General features: G+C 41.4%; 1 protein-coding gene across 2 annotated transcripts; it reads left to right on the top strand.

The window, feature by feature from the left end:
- The first annotated feature begins 580 nt into the window (after window positions 1-580).
- On the top strand, window positions 581-19,871 carry MYL1 (myosin light chain 1). 2 transcript variants are annotated; one of them, XM_005244411.3, is made up of 7 exons: window positions 581-874; window positions 12,353-12,380; window positions 15,565-15,708; window positions 17,316-17,489; window positions 18,003-18,080; window positions 18,613-18,665; window positions 19,555-19,871. In XM_005244411.3, the coding sequence occupies exons 1-6, from the start codon at window positions 755-757 to the stop codon at window positions 18,639-18,641; spliced, it is 573 nt and encodes a 190-aa protein (XP_005244468.1). In that variant the 5' UTR covers window positions 581-754; the 3' UTR covers window positions 18,642-18,665; window positions 19,555-19,871. The 2 variants fall into 2 exon arrangements, with proteins under 2 accessions (XP_005244468.1, XP_005244471.1); XM_005244414.3 differs by lacking the exons at window positions 581-874; window positions 12,353-12,380 and adding exons at window positions 11,207-11,295; window positions 12,079-12,103.
- Window positions 19,872-21,205: the final 1,334 nt, after the last annotated feature.

Here is a 21,205-nt window from a genome sequence, read left to right on the forward strand (position 1 = left end):
TGTTTTCCATATTTGTCTGCTTTATTTTTAAACACCCAGAGACTTTGCTTGATCAACACTTCCTTGTAAAACAAGGAAGCAGAGGAGGAGTGAGTGGCTGTGGGGAGAGAGGCAAATGAGGTTGGAAATTGATGATCTTCCCAGCCATGAAAGTCAAAATTCCTACTTGAAACTGAATCCTCCTGGAATGCTACATAGGCATGGGGGAAAAGGGGAGGGAAGGAAAGAAAGAAGATTTATTACTCAAGCAGAACTGAAATTCAGATGAGAAAAAGAACTGTTCAATCCATGTCTGAATGTCCATGACAGATCTGAAACTGGGTTTGTCATATTCCACTCTCCTTTGTACACATTAAAAAAAAAGGAAAAAAAATACAGAGGAGGTTGCTGGGGTTTTTAAAGAGGGGGGAAAAAGGGTACCCAAGTCCCTTGATCTTATGAAGCCCTGAACTCCTATATTCCATTTATAGCTCGAGCTGGAATGACATCCCCCTTGATTAGCAAGCTGTCCAATCCAGCTACATGTCTCAGGACTGTATGAGGCACTAAGTGAAATATATATATGCCCTTATAGAGTTTAGCACATTGGGTCCACCTCCAGGGCACAGGCTGTAGCTCATTCTGACCACTGCTCCTCTCCCGGGAACAACTTCTAAGGTGTGGTTGGCTGGTGTTTTGTTTTGTTTTTTTTTTTAAAAAAAAAGTTTTTTTTTTTGTTGGGGGCACCTTTACTTTCAAGTTTAAGCAGCACAAAATGGCACCAAAGAAAGATGTAAAGAAACCAGCAGCAGCACCAGCACCAGCACCTGCACCAGCACCAGCACCTGCACCAGCTAAACCCAAAGAACCTGCAATCGATCTCAAGAGCATCAAGGTAAATGGATGAACGTGTGCTGATTGCGGACCCAAAGGGGAATGTTGGTAGAGTCCCAGCTGAGACCTGCAGTGAAATGTTGTGTGTATTTGGTTCCGGTTTGGAGACTGCAGTGAAATGAATGAGTAACCTCAGTCAATGGATTTGTTGAGCTGCCTGAGTTTCTGATTGTTTTGGTAGCTGGAGGGGTATAAGGCATGGCGCATGATTTAACACAAGAGCAAAGCCTGGGGATTTCAAAAGTATTTTGGACTGTGGCCCTCAGAGCTTTTTACCAAATCAGTATCAGTCCGAGCTGTTCAGTAAAGCTAAATTTAAAAGAAAAAAAACCAACAAAAAAAAACCCTCTAAAGCAGCAGGTGCATGAGTACAGGAAAGGGTTACTGAAACTTGGAATGCAATGTTTTCCCATAGCACTGTACTAAAACCAAACCTTAATTTGCAGTTTCCCCTCAAATTCCTGTCAAAATTTTTGCAACCACCTCATGACAATTTGGTCATGTGTTTTGAGATCGGCATGGCTTATCTTTATAAGCAGAAACAAAACAAAACAGATTTAAAAAAAAAAAAAAGAAAGAAAGAAAAAAGGGATTTGGCAGTTTCATCTGTTTTCTTTTTATTTGTATTGTACAGCAAACATTGATAGACACCATGAGCTGGAAAGCCATGGATGGAAGCGCTTCAAGTGATTTCCTCTCACCTTTACATATTTGCTCAGAATTTGCAATTTGCTGCAAATCAAAAGCAACAAAGAGGAAGAACCCTTTGGAAGTTTCCCTTTTACTGCACTTCCATTTGATCTTATACTGTCTTCAGACTTTGCATGCCAACCAACATCAGTGATTGTTGCCTTGACCCGTCAAAGAAAACTCCTCCGTGTTGAGAAATTCTTTACTTAGGAAAGAGGAGAAGGAGGGTAAGCAGTTAAAGAAATTAAGAGACAGACCAATTTCTCTGGGTAGAACTATAAATAGTTATTCTCCACCTACCTGACAAGCTGATTGGTCCCAGGACCAATTTGCTAAATTCTACATAAGGAATCATGCCTATTATGGAGAAAAGAAGGACTACAAAGGCTCCTAATAGGACCTACTCATTTTCATCTCATGATGCATTCTGTTTCAAATATCTTACTACATATAGTCCCAAGATCATGACCCATTAGTGAAATTTCTTGAAGTTTAATTTTCACAATCAGTAGTCAGTACTTTTCTGAAGCAGTACGTAGCTTCTCACAAGAGTGAAGTTGAACCCACTGGCAAAGCAGAACAAGAGGAAATTAAAAAAAAGACATTTTTAAGTACTTTGAGAGATCATAGTAAAGACTACACCAAAAGCCCACTGTTTTTGAGAATACTGTCTGAAAATTAGATTAGACCCCACATTTTGCTCATCTCTAGAGATGAAGGGGAATGCAAGCTAGATTTCCTACTAAATAATTTAATGTGATTTGATAGCTTTCTATGTCCAGTTCATTAGGAGAAAAGAGAATTTTCAACTCCAGTGATTCTAGCTAATCTTTCTTTACATAAATAGACTTAATAGCATATTACCAGCTAAAAATGGCAGACTGCAGTCTGAGGCGTCTCTGCAGTTCACTCCTTTACCCAGACAGCTCTCTATAATGACAGGAAATATATACTGCTAGCACAGAGAGAACGCTTCTGGTTTTGTTATAGTCAGACTGATAAGAGAAGATAGTCTCCCTAAATTATCTTTCTTTTGAAAATAATATCAGACAAAACATTTTCCATTTTGAAGAGAGGAGAAAAAACCCTGGATTAGCAAGACAAAACTATTAACACTAACATCAGCACGTAAGGATTACTATTCCCATTTCCTAATAAGTGAAGATATGGATAGTGTGATGGAGGTTACAGGACTACCCTGCAATCAAGTGGGTGGCACAGCCCCCTGCCCTGCATGCTTATTACTAGCATGTATCTTTCTGCAAATACCTCCTCCACTCTTCATCATGCCCTTACCAGGCAAGGAGCAGAGTGCCTCAGAGGTGTTGCAAGGGTGGACAAAGACACACCTCCTCCAACCCCCCCCCAGTGGGTGACTCTACCCAACGACACAGCCGTGGCCACAAGGTGATGCAGAAACGTATGCTGCACATGAGGGTGATACGTGTGCCCTCTATCCTTGATCTTCCCCTCTCACTCAAGACCCCCACATCGGGCAAGGGCTGCTTAAGCAGACTATGGCATCTCCAGTGCTGGGCTCTTCAGGAAGGCACCTGGAACAACCATGGTACTTTTCATCCTGCCTAGGGGCAGGGACTTGACAACCTCCCAGGGTCCCAACCAGCCACCCTGGTTTATCCTTTTTCACACTTTCAGAGCTCAGGCAGTGAAGGGAAACAACATTTTCTTCTAAGTGATTTACCTGGGAGACACGGCAGTCAGCAATCAAAGACTTTTGAGTCTAAACCCAGCCCCTTACTTAGCATTAATTAACCTTGAGTCCTTCCATTCAACTCTTAAAGTCTCAGTAAGGGAAAAGGCACAGAACCAGTTCCAGCAAAACTTTGGAGCCAGGGGTTACTTAAAACTAAGCTTTTGACCAGGACTCAGTGAATGATCCTATACTGGGGCTCTTTGCACTGATTTACCAGGTGTGGAGTCAAAGCCTCCAGCACTTTGAACAAGAACATCCCCTCCAATCCTCAGGGGAATTGGTGGCCATGCCAGAGCTTGCTACTAATGAGAGGTGAATGGGAATGCCAGGCTGCAGTGCCACGACAATATGAGGAGCCACACGGCAGGCAAACACACACAAAGGCTTTGTTAGCTTTTATAGACATCCAAGCCTCTTCTAACTGTTATAGCTGGAGTGGGTAAGAGTAGAGCTGCCCAATAAGGGTTTACAGCAGCCAAATAAGCCACATTTGGCAGTGCACTTCATTTTAAATTGGCATCAGAGATTGTAATATTCTCCAAAACAAGCAAGGTGGTTTACAAATGTTGGTAGTGATTCTTTCAGTGGTTCCCTTCCTCTCATGTGCCCTGCTTGGCCCATCTGCAGGGAATCTGTTTTTCTGAGCTTTTTGGAGTGCATGCTTTGAAAGTTAGGCTTTTTCTTTTTTCCTTAAGAGATCTCAAGCTGGGTTCTTGCAGATGCAGACATGCCAAAATTGCTTGTCACTATCAGAAGTTGTGGCAGGTCTTTTACTCTTTTCTGGGTTTCCCCTCCCCACCCCACCCCACCCCCACCCCCCACTTTAAATTAATCTAATGAAAGCAAATATTTGGTGAGTTGCTAGTACTAATAGCAGCTAGTATGGGATTTTCTATTTTGGAGCACCATCTATTGACTCTAAAACTGAGTAACAGGAATACCTAACTGCTAAAGACTCAAATCTCTAAACTCAGCCCTTTCTCAGCTCACCTTAAGTTACGGTACAACCACCACAGGAAGAGAGTCAACACAGGGAGGGAAAACTTGTTTTTAAATGGAAATGTAAAGACCCTTTCCCCTCTTCTCAAGAAAAACCAAAAAATTCAATCTGCTTTGCACAAGCCTTTCCAGACTAAAATGATTATTTCCAATTTTCTTTATTGCTAGCATGGCTTGGATTTAAACAATAAGTACAAAGGTTGAAGATTAAATCATAACTAAGAGAAGAAAAACAGGCCAATGGGTGTATCTGAGAGTTACCACCAGGAACCAACCATGAGTAAAAGCAAAATGACCATATGGGTCATTTTCTTCAGAGAACTCCCGGTAGTTCTGTAGTTAAAACCATAGCCAAGGACACTCCCAAAAAGATAGTTACCTGTCTTGTTAGCTTCCTTCTCCCACACAAGCCTGAGTGAGAAGAAACATTTAGTTGATGAACAGCACTACTATGGGTCTATGTCTGCGATATCTGGGATGAGACATTAATGATGAGGATGTCTCATGCTGGGTTTTGCAACTGAGGCAGTGGGAAATGGATAAAATTCATACTGCCCAAATTGGTTTAACAGGAAAAATGTGGGCTTTCCTGCTGGAAATTTAAGCGCCCTTCCTAGCACACACCCCCAGTCCTTGGACTGAGACCAGGCTCATAACATTAACTGAGATGTTTTGGGATCTGGGTGCTGGAGACGCTGAGTGCAGTGCTGCATAGGCTTCTGCTCTGCAGATGGTGATCTGAACGTGTAGCACCCTGATCCAGTGTCACACCAGGCCCTTTACCTTGTGGATACACCTGTATATCCCTTCTTGAGCAGAAACAGAGATTGGGGTCTTGCAAGTATCCATGGTGTAAGTGAGGTTCATTTGGTACTCAAGGTTTCCCATGCTAGTGTTTTCAAGACTGAAATCCCAGGACACCAATTATGCCATGTCCAACTGCAGATAAGATACCTACATCTTTAGGGGAAAAATAATTTAAAGCTATCAACTTGTAGACTTGCTAAGGCCTTGTGTAACTGTGTGATGCATGACAAAGCCTGCTGCATGGAAGCAAACCTGTGTGATCTTTTGTTTTTAAATACAGAGCTCTTAAGGCAGTAAAAAGTTTCTCCAAGTGTCCTTAATTCTTGTTACATTCATTACTCAAGTAGGTCATCTCTGAACAGACATTGCATTGGATATAACCAGAGAGAGGTAAACTCACTAAAATGCACTGACAGAAAGCTTCTGGGCTGGAGGGCAAGCAGAACAGCAAATGTCAGCTGAAGTGCTGGGAGAGCTATTACACTGCAGACAAACTCCATGTGAAGCTGTGGAGTGAGAACAGGAATGTTAACAGTAGCTTCGCTCATAGGGCTAAGGGCTTTATTAGGAACTGGCAGGTTTTTGCCTGAAATTTTTGGCTCAGGCCTTCAGATGAAGCCTGATCCAGCTCCAGCAACAACTCCAGAAAGATTCTCTAAGACTGATATACCTGTTGAACAAGGTCACCGGTCCCAAGTGTCCTTTCAAGTAGGAAGAGGACGAGTGCAAACATGACTTAGCCTTAAGAGATACAAAGACGCCCACCTGATGCCATTTAGACCAGCTTCCTGCTATTGCTTTGACCACCGAGATACGGTACCATTCAGGATCCACCCCAGAGCAGAGCAGCTCCAGCTAAATCCCTTGCCCATGTAAACCCCGGCACTGATGCCAGACTCACGGTGGCAGTTGCTAAATCACTGCAGAGTCAAGACATGCCATAAAGGTGTCCCAGGACAAGTAACTTGGACATCAGACTCAGCTATACACCAAGACATCCCTGCAGGACATTGCTGAAAACCAGAAGGAAAAGCAAATAGAAAAGCCCTCACTATACTTTTATTTACAAAGTTTTCATATGGACTTTGCCTCCTTATTTTCCTAAAGTGCTGCTAAGCAAGGAGTCCCTCAAAAGTAGTGACTGCCCATATGTATTAGAGACACATTTTATGTTTGTTAACGTGAAAAATTATTTGGAAAACAGTGATTATTTTTTTTACAAGCTCTATTCTTAGTAATTCACAGCTTTAGCAGCATTTATAAATGATAACTTATGGCCTTTGGAGGGTCTGGGGAGTGACAAACTCCGGTAGAAACACTGGAATTTAAAGCAAATTACACAGTAACATTTCGAAAGCTCACAGAGTAATTTCAAGTGTCAACAGTGGTTGTGTGGCAGACACTTTCTCCCATAAACTAATAAATCAAAACAACCCCACAATATTTCTAAAATACTTTTTAAACCCCCATAGAGCACAGAGTGTAACAGATAGTAACAAGATATTTGAGTTTATCTTACATAAGGCAAGAAGAAGGTGACTAATTTAGCCAATGACAAGTAAAGAAAGAAGCTGTCTGTAAGGAGATATGAAAAAGCCAGTCTGGAAATTTGCCTCCACTTCACTGAGGCTTTATTCCATCTTATACCCATTGCCAAAAAGCACTTTCAACTGGCTGCTTTACCGCATAGTACTTAAATGTCAAGTAGCAATAGTTTAAATAATGTTAATACTCTAACATTGCCACTGGGAGGCATCTTAAAACAACAAATCCCAGAGCCTCACATTTCCGCACACATCCTCTCGATTATACACATTCACACAAAACTAAATGTAATTAGAAAATGGACACTTTCATAAATGAGCACAACTGAGTGCACTTCCACCACGAAGCTAATAAAATCTGTTCAAACTGGTATGACCAACAGATCAGCTAGAGCACATTTCACTCCCAAGACATTTCAGAACGGCACATTAATTAATTGGCAAGGCACATCCAAAAGTTTTTGTACCACTGTAAAGCAACTGTGAAGTTCCAAGCTTTAAAAATAAACAAACTTGGAAGTTACACAGAATGCTTAGAAAAAACTCAAATTCATCTGCAGTCCATTAAATTTAAAGAGATTTTGAGCTATTCTTCCAAAACTCATGGTATCTCACACAATTTTCTCTCTTGTATTAAGGGTGGTCATTTTTATTGTTTCTTCAATTGTATTTCCAGGCAGCTCTGTTCTCAAAACTGAGCTCTCTTTCTCAAGAGCTCATCTGCTTCTAATATTTTTCCACCTCATAAAAGACATGAGGACAAATCCATCAGACTGTTGATTCTTACTTAAATGAGAAGTAGCCTCTCTAAAATCTGTGGCATTGATCGTACAAGCTATCGATCTTGGGTGAGAGACGGAAGAATGACAGCCTGCTTTTCAGAAGGGATTGAGAAGTGTGTAATCGAGCATTCAGTGATGTCTACTGGAAAAGATGTGCAGCTGTATTAATCAAGGAGCAGGCATTAATGGTGAACAGTTATCATATGAACTGCTCTAGGCACAATCCTAGTTTATCTCCACCCAAAAATAAAAAGAATCCCTCTAGTCCTGAATAGAAGGCTAAATATACAATGAGTATCCTAGGGGACTCTCCTATTTTCTCCTCTCTGATTTCCCAAGACATCTGATATGCTCTTAGTCTCTGCTACAGATACAGTACCTTGAAATATCTGATGACTGTCCAATGAAATCCTAATATTATTCCCTTCTCTGTAATTTACCCAAAGGGTAACAAGCAGGTGGAGCAGCTGAATGCTTTAACTCCCAGCAGCATCTTTCCCCAGGGCTTTTCACCCTGCCCAGACATTTACACATTTACAGTGAACACAAAGCAACCATCACTCAGCACACCTGTACTCAGCCCCAGTGCCCACTGGCCTAAACAAGTGAGCACAGCCCCACGCTGCAAAGGTCAGGGCCCTAAGACCCATGAACGAGTGATTTGGAGGGAAATTAGGAACTTTGATAACAATTTGGAAATAAAGTTTTGTGTAGATTGGGTCTTCTACTTAGCTGGTGATAAAGAGTTGCATACAACTCTATCCACCACATCCTATATAACTGGGACCTGGTCAAAATGCCTCTACCTAGCAACAAGATGACTAGAAGGTGGTCACAAACTACACAGGGAAAAGCCTTAATCTTCAAAACAAATGAAAAAAAAACCAAAACACACCACCTTTTGCTTTGTCTATAAATAAGGGATAAGCCAAGTTAGAGAAATCCAGGTCCTTCTGGTCTTTCCATGTGTTGCACTTCCTTCAACTTTTCATTATACTGGGGGGAAGCAGGGCAGGGAGTTCATTATTTTAAGCTGAACTCCCTAAATTTCAACAATATCAACATTTTCCCTAAAGCCCTGAGACTCATCATGTCCTCTGACAATCCATACAACACTGCCAGTATCAGAACAAAGATCACTGCAAAATATTTCTCTCTACTTTTTGAAGTTTATGAAAGCTCCTTATAGGATCAGAAATTTTAATTGTTTTTAAGTGATGTTTGAAATACTTTCTACAATAAGGCCCTTTGTAGGTGGCCTTACTCAAAGCAAGTAGCATTTTAAGCCCTCAACAGACCCTACTGGCTTAAAGCAGGGTGATCCTTAATTCAAGTGAATGCAACATGCCCATGCTAGAATATTTCATCCCACCAGAACTCTGCCTAGTGAGCTTTTATTCAAGAATCAGCAATAAAATGAAGGGTTGATATGGTGCACTAGTATTTCCTCATCTAAATTCTGAGCCAAAGTCTCACATAGTCAAAAGATCAGCTTATATGTAGATGCTTCTCAATTTATACATATTTGATAGCCCATTCAAGCCAGATGGCCAATCCAGGTATCAATTTTCTATGCCCAAGACAAATGCACCCAAATTATTTTCTGCTTGACATCTAAAGTCTTTTGAGATTAGTGTTGTTTGTAGCCAACAATAACGCTTACCTGGAAGTAAGCAAAAATGTTCAAGAACATTAATCTAAGTTTTCCTTTAAAAACATCTTTTTTTGTAAACCTGTTTTCCATGGAGCTTTTCCTAGTTGCCAGCACTGGAGAGCAAGAGGCTGAGGGCAGAAGGAAAATTCCGCAAAAGGCAACACACTGCATTGACCCAGGCAACATTTCAGCTCTGCCAAAGTCTTTAGAAGGCTCTTCTATTAATGCATTGGGACTGATGGCCAAGATCTGTATTAGCTTTCTCACTGCCTACATCCTGCTCCAGCCAGTATTAATCAGGAGGTCTGCACTGTGCTAAACCTATGTTAGATAATTTAGAGTCAAGCATCAAACCCCTTTTTGATGCAACCACACCTGATCATGGCTACACTTTGTTCTGAATGCATCCCTGTTCCTACAGGCTAATAGATTAACTATAGCAGAAAAAAACCAAAAAATTATGGATTGACAGTGGAGCCTTTTTCACACTTGGTGTACTTTCAGATATTTCTCCAAAAATGCAAATAATCTGATTGGGTAGAATTTTTTCCAGCTAAAATTCCAGCATGCTTAGAAAATTCTTTGCAGTTCTATCTTTAGTTTTTAAAACAGGAGGTAAGAGGTCAATTTTCAATCAAATATTTTGATCTATTTTGATTGTTCAATTTTTAAAAAATAATAATACAAAAAACCCCAAACAAACAAACCACACACAAAATAAAAAACTCCCCCTCAGTAAAGTTAAGTCTGCTTGGATTTGATTCTTTTTTTCAGAGCCCTCAATATACTGAAAAGAGACGTTCACAAGTGTTATGCTTATTTCAGGGTAACTAGGCAGGCTTCAGGAGAAAATTTCCTTCACTAATCACATATTGTCATTAGAAAATGAGGAGCAGTGAACGCTTAACAAAGGAAATCAATAGAAATGAGGGAAGGAATTTGAGTTTGCAACAGACAGTCTGTTGTCATCACAAAACCATTCCCACCTCTGCTCCATGGCTCTCTTAACCCAGTTGAGATGACGAGGAAATGGAGAAGTTTGGAACAGAGTTTTCTAAACCTTTTAAAATGTCTCACAGCATCAGTTTCAGAGATTTTACATGGGCTTGGAGGATGCTACATGGTGGGACTAGATCTTTGCTACTGAAGAAGCTGCAGCCTCTACCTCCTGCAACCTACCTAGAAACTCTCCACTTGTAGTCCCACCATGACCCCTCCACTCTGCAACCCAAAAAGCAAGTAGCCCTTTCCTCACCATCAGTCATCCTCCCAGTTCACAAAGCCTTTTGGAGGTCTTAGCTTCTATCACAGCTTGCCTCCATATCACAAAACCCACAGTAGTACGACCTTTCACCACACCAATGTGCTCTGAAGCGGCATACTGGTGCCCTGCCTAACCCCAGCCCCAGAGGAAGAGTGTCCGACAGAGCACAGACTACTGCGAATGCAAATTTCCCACTGACCTGCAGGGTACATTTATGCACCAGCCGCTAACCTAGCAACACAGGATCCAAAACACAGGGATAATTTTTCCCTGAAAAATGTTCAAAATTTGGAAAACATGACCAGTGAAGAGGAGGACCTTCACAGTTGGACACCACCCCCATCAACGGGTTAATCTGCTTGGTACCAAGAACTGGATCACACTGAGCAGACCAGGAGCAGCACACTCATCTAATGCTGAGAGCTATATTAACCTCACAAGGGGGTGAGCAAACCCCAGCAATGGTACAAGGACCATCCAGCTGCATCTAACACACAGCCTGTGTGCCACATGTAAAACCAGCCAGCTGGGCAAACACGTGGCACTTCTCACCCTCAGTGCTCCTTGCTCACTGACTTCATAGCGTATTGGAGAAATAGAATCCTTCCCTATAAGGAAGTCCTAGTGGGTCTCGACACGGAATATCTCCTCTTGACAGTATGGACCCAGAAAGTGCTGACATGAATCAAACTTACTGCTTGCCACTCCCTGCCCCTCTCCAGCCTCCTAAAAATAGCCATCATAAGATGTCGATCAAGACATGGAGCCTCCTGTCACTTTGCCCTAAGAAAGCTAAAGAACTCGTCGAGGGGAGGGACCGCTTCCTTCTGACACCTAATCCAGGCAATGCCGTCAGCACCGCCAGATAAATAAGGGGAAGAAAGGCCAGGAAAGCAGGACCACTCTCAGGACCTCTCAGCTAATCCCTCCTGCACGTCTGCTGCTCTTCTTCCCAACTCTCAGCCATGGTGGGTCCACTAGAAAGCTAATGGTTAGCAGTGAGCCAGTGTATTTTACATAAGTAGATCAGACTTCTCGCTCAAGTTACTTCTAAGGGGGGGAAGGACAATCTAGAAAACAGTTTAGATTTGCTTGGCTTTCCTCCTTAAACCTTAAAGACTATGTGAGGTTTTCCAGTCAGCCTCAACTTCTGCACCAGGCAATAGTAGACGTGCAGCTCCTGTAGCTTCAGACAGAACAGTTACAATTCGCTAGTGCTATCTGCTAAGCTTTCTATTACTTAATTTTTTTTTAAAAAAATCTGATGCGACTTGCTAAAGTGGCAAAAGAAAATAGTAATATATTTATGTAAGAAAATATAGTTTAGTACTTTATGAAACAATGTACTGTCAAAAACTAATTTGAAACACAAATGTTGAGTCATTTGATTTCTATGTTAATGTAAAAAAAGCTGCTTGTTAAGCAATTTTACCTCAGATGGTCTTAGTAAAACAGGTCTATACTAAAACAGTAAGTGACCTGATGGTACATTAGCGACTTTGTTAGTTAAGAAACTAGATTTTCATTGCTTCTAGCCACAACCTCGGCTTTCCCTGGGATGCAAATTTTAATGGAATCTTTAAGAATAGACCTGGTGATGCATTTTTACAAGAGAAGTTGCTAGTTCAGGTTGCTATGGCCTAATTATGTTAGGTAAGACAAATGTGAGAGCACTCAGCTGCTTTGTGCTTTCTCTCAGTGCATTTTCAGCAGTACTAGCTCTTTTTCTCTCTCTTTTTTCCCAACTGCAGTCCTTCACTCCTGACCAAATTAATGGTAAGTGAAATAAAAGTTAAACTTTAACAAGGGGCGGGAGGGGAAACATAATGGCTACCAAATGCTAAATATTCACTAGTCTTAACAGCTCTTTTGCTACCTGCGTTACTTCTGCACATCTGAAAGGCCCCATTTTTGCTGTTTTGGAAGATGACTCAAGGATTGAGCTGGATGCTTTAGAAAACAAACAGGTTCTCCCCCAGCCCCCCCTTCCTAAGCTATTTTTTGTGATTGATTTCCTTCCAACAGATCGAGTTCTCCAAGGAGCAACAGGATGGTAAGTTACAAGAGAGCTGGTGTGTTTTACATGTATGTGGGTTCAGAGAGGACCTACAGGCTCAGAAGTTCAACCTTTATGAACAGATGAGCTAGGACTTCAGCTGGTATAAATCACCAGACACTTGATTTCAGAGGAGCAGTGCTGACTTCTGTTGAACAAGAATTTGATTGTAGATTTAGGTATAATTTATCTGGGTGCTTATGTGCTGCCCAAGCTGAGAAGTTTAAGCCATGATACAAAGAGGAAATATGCTAGTGTTACCAGCTCTACTTTCTGAACATTTTTCAGTTGTGCTCCTGTACTGGCCATTCACAAGGATGCTGAAAATGGGTCTTGCATTTGAAAGTCATAGGGGAAATAGGCAGATGAAGGACAACAGAAAGATGGGGTGGGCTGAAAATTTTAGGTAGCTGCAGTGACATTGCAATTTTACATGAACAGGAGATGCAAGAGGCCTACATGTCATTTTTGCCAGGAGGTGTTGTGGTAAGGGAGGAACAAAGGCTATTTTACTATAAACACATTTATGAAACAAGGAAATGGTTAGCAAATAAGTGACTTGTGTAAACTGTTGCTTATAAACACAATACTCCGAATATGATGCAATTCTTGAGCATCTTGCTGTATTCTTTGCTTCACAGCAGCAGCAAGTTCCATTATTTTTTTTCTAGAAAGATCTGATTAAAAATTGTGACATGAACAAAAATTCCCACTGAAGCTCTGGAAGCCTAAGCTGGAGTGTTTAAAATATCCTAAAGATGCATTTGGGCTATATTAAATAACATAGGTTTAAAAAAAATGTCAAAAATTCGGTAGCAAATATAGTAGACTTCTCACTGTGAACAAAGTATTTAGAATGGAAGACACAAGGATTTACTAGAAATCCAGAGGGAGAGGAATAGCTAGAAGCAGGTCTTAAGAGAAAGCCCTAAACTTCCTGAACACCAGCCTGCTCTGGGTTACACAGTCAAAGCAATAAGGAGAGGTATAGTGCAGGAGACTGGAAACATTTCTCCTCCTGCAGTCCAAATACTCCCTGTCACAAAGAAAATTATTTGGACTCCTTCTCACTTTTTAGTTCCAAAACTTTTACAAAAGTGTTGGGAGGATTCGTGGAAAAATGGCATCAATTCGAAGCTGCTGGCATATATAACAAAGCAAAATATTTCTTTCAGCTTCCTTACATATTTCAGATCATCCAGCTGCTGTAATGCTGAGATGACTGAACCAAGCAATGGAGCAATTAAAAGCTACTTGACAGAGGGAGAGTTTCCCAGGAACAGAGATGTCCCACCCTCAGTAACTATTTCCATCCACACAGGCTGACGCACCAGCAGCTGAGTAATACCCTCCTCAGAGAGGGACTTTAGACATGCTTACCCCAACAGATGGATAAACTAGGACTAGCTTTAAATAAAAAGAAAAACCCCACAGCAAAGATAATATTGCAGTGAAACGCATGCCTGAGATACAAAAATAAAATCAGGCCTTTTCTCCAAGCTGGGAAGCAGCATTCAGAATCCAGCGAACATAAAACTTCACGGGATTTACAGAACAGAGAAACTCTCCTGATGGCTTTGCTAAGAGCAAACTGGCATTGTTTTACACCTCACTCTGGCTAAATGTCATTAATGCACCAGATGAAAGACTGGATCATATGGTATAAATCACTACAGTTCTATTGACCTCAGCTGCTAGAGCAGGAGCTGATATCAAGTTGGTATATTGTAGGAGGAAGCTCTAAACAGCTCCAGAAGGCCTTGATTTCATACCCTGCAATAAAAGCTGTAAGGGAAGAGGGTTAGCAGTAAAGGGTTATAGGTCTCTCACATCAGACAGTAAGAAGATTAGTTTCAGATGTATTAGTTTACAGCCTAGCAGGCCGACATTGTGTATCAGCAGTTTTATTGGGTGCTAGCAACTCCTCCACTAAGGCAGTATATGGATGGCAAAAGCAGGAACCTAAATACCTCTGCATCACACGTCCCCAGCACAAGATGAATGAAGACATGATTTGAAATGTGGCTTATTACTCCTAAATCTGCCCCAAGGCACAAAGAACATTCCACCTACACAAGCTGCGAAACACAAAGCCTGTCTAGCTGCTGGAAGTGCATCACAGCCAAGGGAAAGCGATTTTGCTTGGCTTACTTGGAGCTAAAACACGGCACCATCACCATCAGACACTGCAATGCAGAAAAGATCAACAGCACAGTTCAAGATGCTCTTGACATAAGAGGTTTGAAGATAGCTTTTTAGCTAGATCCTTGCCCCCCACCTCTTTTTTAAAAAGCATGTTTCTTTATTCAACAAATTCTCTTGAAAAACTCTACAAATACAGTAAGATGATTAACATGGAACTTTGCAGCAAAAGATGAAGACTGGCGATGCAATGAAGGCAACTGTCTATGCTGATTTTTGTAGCAGAAATGTCTGTAGCAAAGATGAAATAAGCGAACATTGATCACTTGGCAGCACTGAAAGAAGCAAAACCTCAAAGTGTATGCACTGCAAAAGCACTGGAATAAGGCACCACACAAGTACTGCCAACTGGAAAAGCTGGATGTACATGCATCTGTAAGAAGCAGGGACAGACCTCAAAGGGAAGAGGGAGCAAACATGGGTAGAAAAGTCATTGTAAGGCACTTTTAAAGGAAAACAAAGGTAGAAACATTTGAAATCTACCTTCAAGGTTCCCATTAGCATTGTGTAGTTGAGATGCTGGGATTGCAGGCAGGACTCATCAAAGCAGTCAGATGTTTTGCACCGCTGGGACTTTGACAGAAGGGTCTCAGTCCTCTGGTGAGATAAGGTGGAGTGGATAACATTTTTGCCTTCTGCTGCTATGTCATGTAAAGAAACCTGCTCTTGAATGGCAATGTGTTGTAGAAAGCTTATCTTTCCCCATGCTTAAAATAACTGTGGGGTCAATCGCAAAACTATTGATGGTTATTAGCGCCAGGAAAGCTGTGAAAGGTAGATATAAAAGTTTAAAAATAGTGAAACCAAAATGCCAGAGGGGAGGAGTTTTTTCTTGGGATTGTGGGCCAAAAATTCCCCTGGCTAACTCCACTGGAGTTGGTGGAACAGTGCCAGATGACAACAGGCTCACATCTTTGTCAATACAACTTTTCAATAGGGAGCTGCCTGGCTCAATTTAACTGTTACTCTCCCCTTGCAGACTTCAAGGAGGCCTTCCTCCTCTTTGACAGGACTGGTGATGCCAAGATCACCCTGAGCCAAGTTGGCGATATCGTCCGGGCACTGGGGCAGAACCCTACAAATGCTGAGATCAACAAGATCCTGGGCAACCCCAGCAAAGAGGGTAAGTACCCTACAGTCTCTCATGAGCCCTTCCTGAGGCTGAGGAGTCACAATATAGTCATCAGTAGTCACAGCAGGAGGGAGAGAGCTTTTGTTCTGATGGGGAGCAAGGGGGACTCTGCAGCAACAATACACAGAATTTTTCCTGTTCCTTTATGAGGATGATGGGGAATACTGTTCTCAGAAAGAGGAAAACCTTCTTCTTGAGAGAATTCTATGTAGGGACCATTTTGGTATCAACTTGGTGTAGGTGTAACACACTCATTGCTGCTCAAAGCCCATTTGTGCCCCAGCCCTTGCTGAGGAGCTGCAAGTCCATTTCTAACAGCTGATACTCAGCCCTTCAGGTCCTTCCAGTGCAGGATCTTCTGCAGAAGCCAAGACATTCCCTGGGACTGGAAACCCACCTGTATATTTCTGCTGACTGGGGTGGTCTGCTCAAAGCTCCTACAAACCTAGGCATGCTGAGGCATATGTTGGCCATTTATTGTAGTGGCCATTTTCTATTTCCTTTTTTCTACCCCCTTAGAGGTAAGAGAAATTGTAAATACTGTAGTCATCTCTTTCTAACAAGGATGTAGCTGCAGGTGATCCCTGATTTCAGTCATGCAGAACCATATTAAGATGGACTAAATTATATTCAGACCCTCAGGCCTGGTAAAGATGGCTCTGAGGAACAATGCAGAAGACCAAAGTTAAGCATTAGCACCAGCAGGAAGCACTGAGCAGAGGACTAACACAGAGGTGAGACCATGACAGTACTTTAAGTGACTACAGCAATAACTGACAGTGATTTTCATACAGCTGCATAGCAAAATAGTTTCTGTAACAATTATATACTCAAAAAATCTCTCACATGTTTCCATCTATTGTATTTCATCACTGTCCAGATGAAGGCTGCTCTTCGCAAAGATCCATACAAATAAAAAAAAGAAGAAAAATCCTTTTATTTGGCAGCCTTGCTCCAACAAAAAAACATTTGGGGAAGGCCTCACTGAGGACTACAACTTCTGGATCATGACAACAAACGGGTTAGATGCCCTAAGCTTGTGAGCCCTGAACATGTCAATAGTAAATTTGGACACCACCTCCACTAAACATTCCTATTTTTGATTAGTTTATTATTTTGCTAACAGTCTTTGCTACCACATCCAAGAGACCCTGAAGATGTCAGTAACATGTCAGCAACCTCAGGGGTTTGTCTAAGTCACAACATTACCTTTTCCCACTGTTGGGGTACAAGATTTCTCTTTTACTGTGTTCTGCAGTTCCCCAACTCCCCAAATCTTTACAAAGATCAACTCAGACAGCAAGTTTCATTTCTGAACGGAAAACACAACATGCACATAAGCATATAATATTATGTGAGAAGAGGGCTGGAGCAAGGATGTGGGAAAAAAAATAAAACGGATGTGAAAACTAACTCCCACAATAAGAGAGAATCCAGATTCTACAAAGGCCCTGTCAAATCCCAAAGCAAAGACTAAAGTAAAGAATGGAAAGAGGTATGCAAATGAGGTGGGAGGTCCTCCCGTATTTCAGGGCAAGTATCCCAAAAGAACAGACATAGAAATATCTAGCATGTGGCAACTGGTGCTTTCTTTCCAGAGATGAATGCCAAGAAAATTACTTTTGAAGAGTTCCTACCCATGTTGCAAGCAGCTGCTAACAACAAGGATCAGGGTACCTATGAAGACTTTGTTGAAGGTCTTCGTGTCTTTGACAAGGAAGGCAACGGCACAGTCATGGGGGCTGAACTCCGTCACGTACTGGCTACACTGGGTAAGGGATTATTGTCTTTGCGAGCACTTTTAAAATCACTGCTGTTTGAAGGCATGAGAGAGGGAGGAAAGATATTCTAACCAATTTGGAGACGTAGGAGGCTACAAAGCCAGACAAGATTCTGGGTTTCCTAACTGTGAATCCACAAGGAAAGCAAACACAAAACTCAGTAGAAAGTCCAAAGGAAAAGCTTTTGTTTATTACTTCTAAATTAAGACTAGGTATCAAAAGTGTTATTTGAGGAATAGAGAGGAAGGCTGTAAGCCTCAGTGATGTAATGCACGTGGACGTAGGTAGAGGATTTGCTGCATAGTTTCTTTACTCTGAATGAATAACTAGAACCCCTGACTATATGCAAGTGCAAAACTTCTAAAGAAAGTTAAAATTAATGCTCAGTTCATATATAGGTCATTTTATTACTAACTCAGGCAAAAAAGGGAAGCCTTTGCAAAAAGGCTGTAGAGTTCAGCTCAGCTGCGTGAAAGAATAAACCAAGCTCTCTCCACTCTCCAGGTGAGAAGATGACAGAAGAGGAAGTAGACGAACTCATGAAAGGTCAGGAAGACTCCAATGGCTGCATCAACTACGAGGGTAGGTGCAAGAGTTCAACACCCTCTCACTCTACATTTCTTCTCTCTCTCACTCGCTCTCTTGAGTTTCATTGCAGTTGGCTTTTAGCTTCTCAGGCAAATCAGTCAGACAAAGCTACAGCTGAGTTAGGTCGAAAGGCTTATGCATGAAAACAACTGTTGCAATATGCTTTGCCTGCCGTCACACCACTCAGACTAGGCTCAGCCAGAGCAGAGAAGGCTACTTCAGTCGATGCCAGATTTCTAGACTCTCTGACTGTGTAGAGCAGTTGCAGTGATTGGAACCAATCCTATAGTTAATGCTTAGGCAAAGTGTTCTATTTGCCATATAATTAGTCTTATCACACTTAAGCAGGAAGAGAATTTGTACAACATTAAACACTTAAAACTTTCTATCACATTGTTGGGTCAAATCTGATCAGGAACATGTATTTTCAATGCCATCAGCTCATGAACAGCTGTTATTTTAAAAGGTGTTCCCCAAAGTAACATTTGCTGCTTCTTCTAACTAGCATATCTGTATTTTTCCACAGCTTTTGTAAAGCACATCTTGTCTGTCTAAGTGGACTTCCCCAGATACCAAATGGTACGTTGTTCTTATTTGCACACTTAATTTTGCCTGTCTGCTCTGCTTAAAGGCTTCTACATGCTCATGGCCAGATATAGGTTGTGAAACCAATATGACACCACCTTCCCAATGATACAAGCAGAAAAGGATACTGCTGTCCAAGAGCAAAGAAAGCAGGAGTGCTTGTTCCCAGTTCTATAACTGGTTGGAAAATGTGTTTAGTGAATTTTTCAAACATACCCAAATTGCGAAAAGAAATGTTCAGTTTATTCATGAGTATAGAAGTACTCAGGCTTAAATATAACTCTAGATCTCTGTTGTCATACAAAATCAGAGTTTAAACTATGCAAACTGGCAGCCTGAGACATTTATCCTACAAGCACATTGAGATTTTGTTTTAGAAAAGGAAATCAAAGCAATGCCTTCTGATAATTTATAAGTTTCTGTAAAGACAGAGTAGCCTGAATACTTGTGAGAACTACTGAGAACAGCTTTTTAAACAAAATAATCACCAGAAAAAGAGTATTCTAACAGTCATGATCAATAGTTAAAAGGGCTTCAAAAGTACCCAGTCATTTAGCAGTTCTACAAGTAAGGAAACAAAAAACAACAACAACAACAAAAAAAACAAAACAAAAAAAAAAGCAAAAAAACCAGCACTAAACCTTGATATGCTGCCATTTTGTCCAAAGAAAAACCCAGCAGCTGTCTTTAAAATGCAAACATAAAATATTTTGGGTCTGTGGGTTTATTTGAACCATTAGTTATTCTATACCAGGGAAGATATATTCCAAACTCCTGTATGAAACACCACCTCAAAACAAAAAACAAGGGCTCAGTTTGTAATTTTCAAAGTGTTTCTTCAGCCAATGTTGACCTCAAGTCCAACTCTCCCATTCCTTCCCAGAATAAGTCAAATTCAGAAAGACCAGATGGCACTCAAGATTTGCCTGAAAGTCTGTCACCATCAACATGGAAACTGCATAGAACTGGATAACGTGCCTCCAATCCCACCACTTTTTACCAGTACATCCATTTGTATCACCTCGGGGTCTCTACATTTTCATTTAAAAAAAATCACTGAACTTTCACAAGGACAAGCTAGATGGAATAAACTGCTACCATCCAGGATCCATCCATCCCAAGCATGTTTTTCCATGTTGTTTGCATTGAAACAATGTAATCTCTTGGAAAAAATAAAGTATCAATAAATCCCTGTGGTCACTTTGTGGCTATAACGTCTTTTTTAACTCTGAAGTTTTTCAAACCCACTCAAAGCAGCACTCAGCACTTAATTTGGTGGGTTTTGGTTTTGGTTTTTTTTTTCCTTTTTCCTGTGTATTGTATTTCACCAAATAAAGTTTTATGGAAAGAAAATATATAGATACAACTCCAGGAGGTCACTCTATTTAGTCTGAATGAAGGGTGTTTTCTTTGGGGACTGGGAGGAGGAATAATTAACGAACTATCTCAGCACTTAAACGTTTTTGGGAGGAGACTTGGTAGCTGGTGTCAGAAGAGCGCCCAAGGTGTCACCTGCCCTGGCACACCAGGCAAGACCCAAAACCAGCTAGGGTGGCCCTGCTGTGGGGGTCTACACAGAGCCACTCCTCCCAGCAAAATCTCTGTAATGCTGCAACAACAGGTCCACAGCACTGTTAGGAAAGGGTCCTAGCTACCACCTGTATTCATTGCTTTAAGGACAACTAGAAAAAGCCATCAGAAATACCAGCCACCCTAAAAGGCTCTGTATCTGGAACCAGCCCTGGGGCTTTCATTCACTGGGCAATGGCAAGAGAAGCCCAATTACGCCTTTTGCAATGACAGTGGGAATAGCCATTGCTCAGGAAAGTATTGTTACCTGCACATCTCCCTGCCCTTAAATGTAGCTCCTCTCTCTTATCCTTAAGCGTTCATGGAACTGTCTTAATCCCCATCTGAGCGTCAGCTTGTTCTATTAAAATCCAACTTCACCTTATTAAGTTACTATGTATGAAATGACCATAATTCAAGTGCCAACAGGTGCAGCAGGGCACAGCGAGGGTGGCTGGCACCAGAATAAACTGCAGCCCTTGGAACAGCAGCTGTCTCTTTTCTGAGGCTTCCCAAAAAATCTGCCATTTAAACCCTCACCATGCTGGTTGACAGGGCCAAATGAATCTCTGAATTATACCCTGCCCAGAGGCTCGTGCCAGCAGGTAGTTTACAGGGGACTGCAGTTTCTACATGCACAACGGGAAAACCCCTTAACAGGTGGAAGAAAGAAAAGGTAGTTGTTATTTAACCTTATTCTAAAAAGGCAATGAAAAAAGCATGAGATACATTAAAGCAAGTTATTTATAGGGACTCAGCCTGGAGGGCACTTCTTCAAAGGACACCCTACTGTTCCTCAACATACTGCCTATATACACAGCCTCCATGTGGTTCCTCTTTCCAAGAAACTGCAGATCTCAGTTGCTGGGAAAGCAAACAAACAAAACCCAAAACATTTTACCATATATGCTGTAATCCTCCTTTTTACACTGCCCTGTCACGCTGCATTGACATGTAGTCACAAA

Source organism: Falco peregrinus, chromosome 8 (genome assembly GCF_023634155.1).
Source record: "Falco peregrinus isolate bFalPer1 chromosome 8, bFalPer1.pri, whole genome shotgun sequence".
Lineage (NCBI taxonomy): Eukaryota > Metazoa > Chordata > Aves > Falconiformes > Falconidae > Falco > Falco peregrinus.

What these genes read in the sequence shown, in the direction of transcription:
- MYL1 (XM_005244411.3), top strand. Translation starts at nt 755, where the DNA reads ATGGCACCAAAGAAAGATGTAAAGAAACCAGCAGCAGCACCAGCACCA. An exon ending in TCGATCTCAAGAGCATCAAG is followed by an intron (nt 875 to 12,352) that starts GTAAATGGATGA and finishes TCCTTCCAACAG; the next exon opens with ATCGAGTTCTCCAAGGAGCA. An exon ending in TCACGTACTGGCTACACTGG is followed by an intron (nt 17,490 to 18,002) that starts GTAAGGGATTAT and finishes TCCACTCTCCAG; the next exon opens with GTGAGAAGATGACAGAAGAG.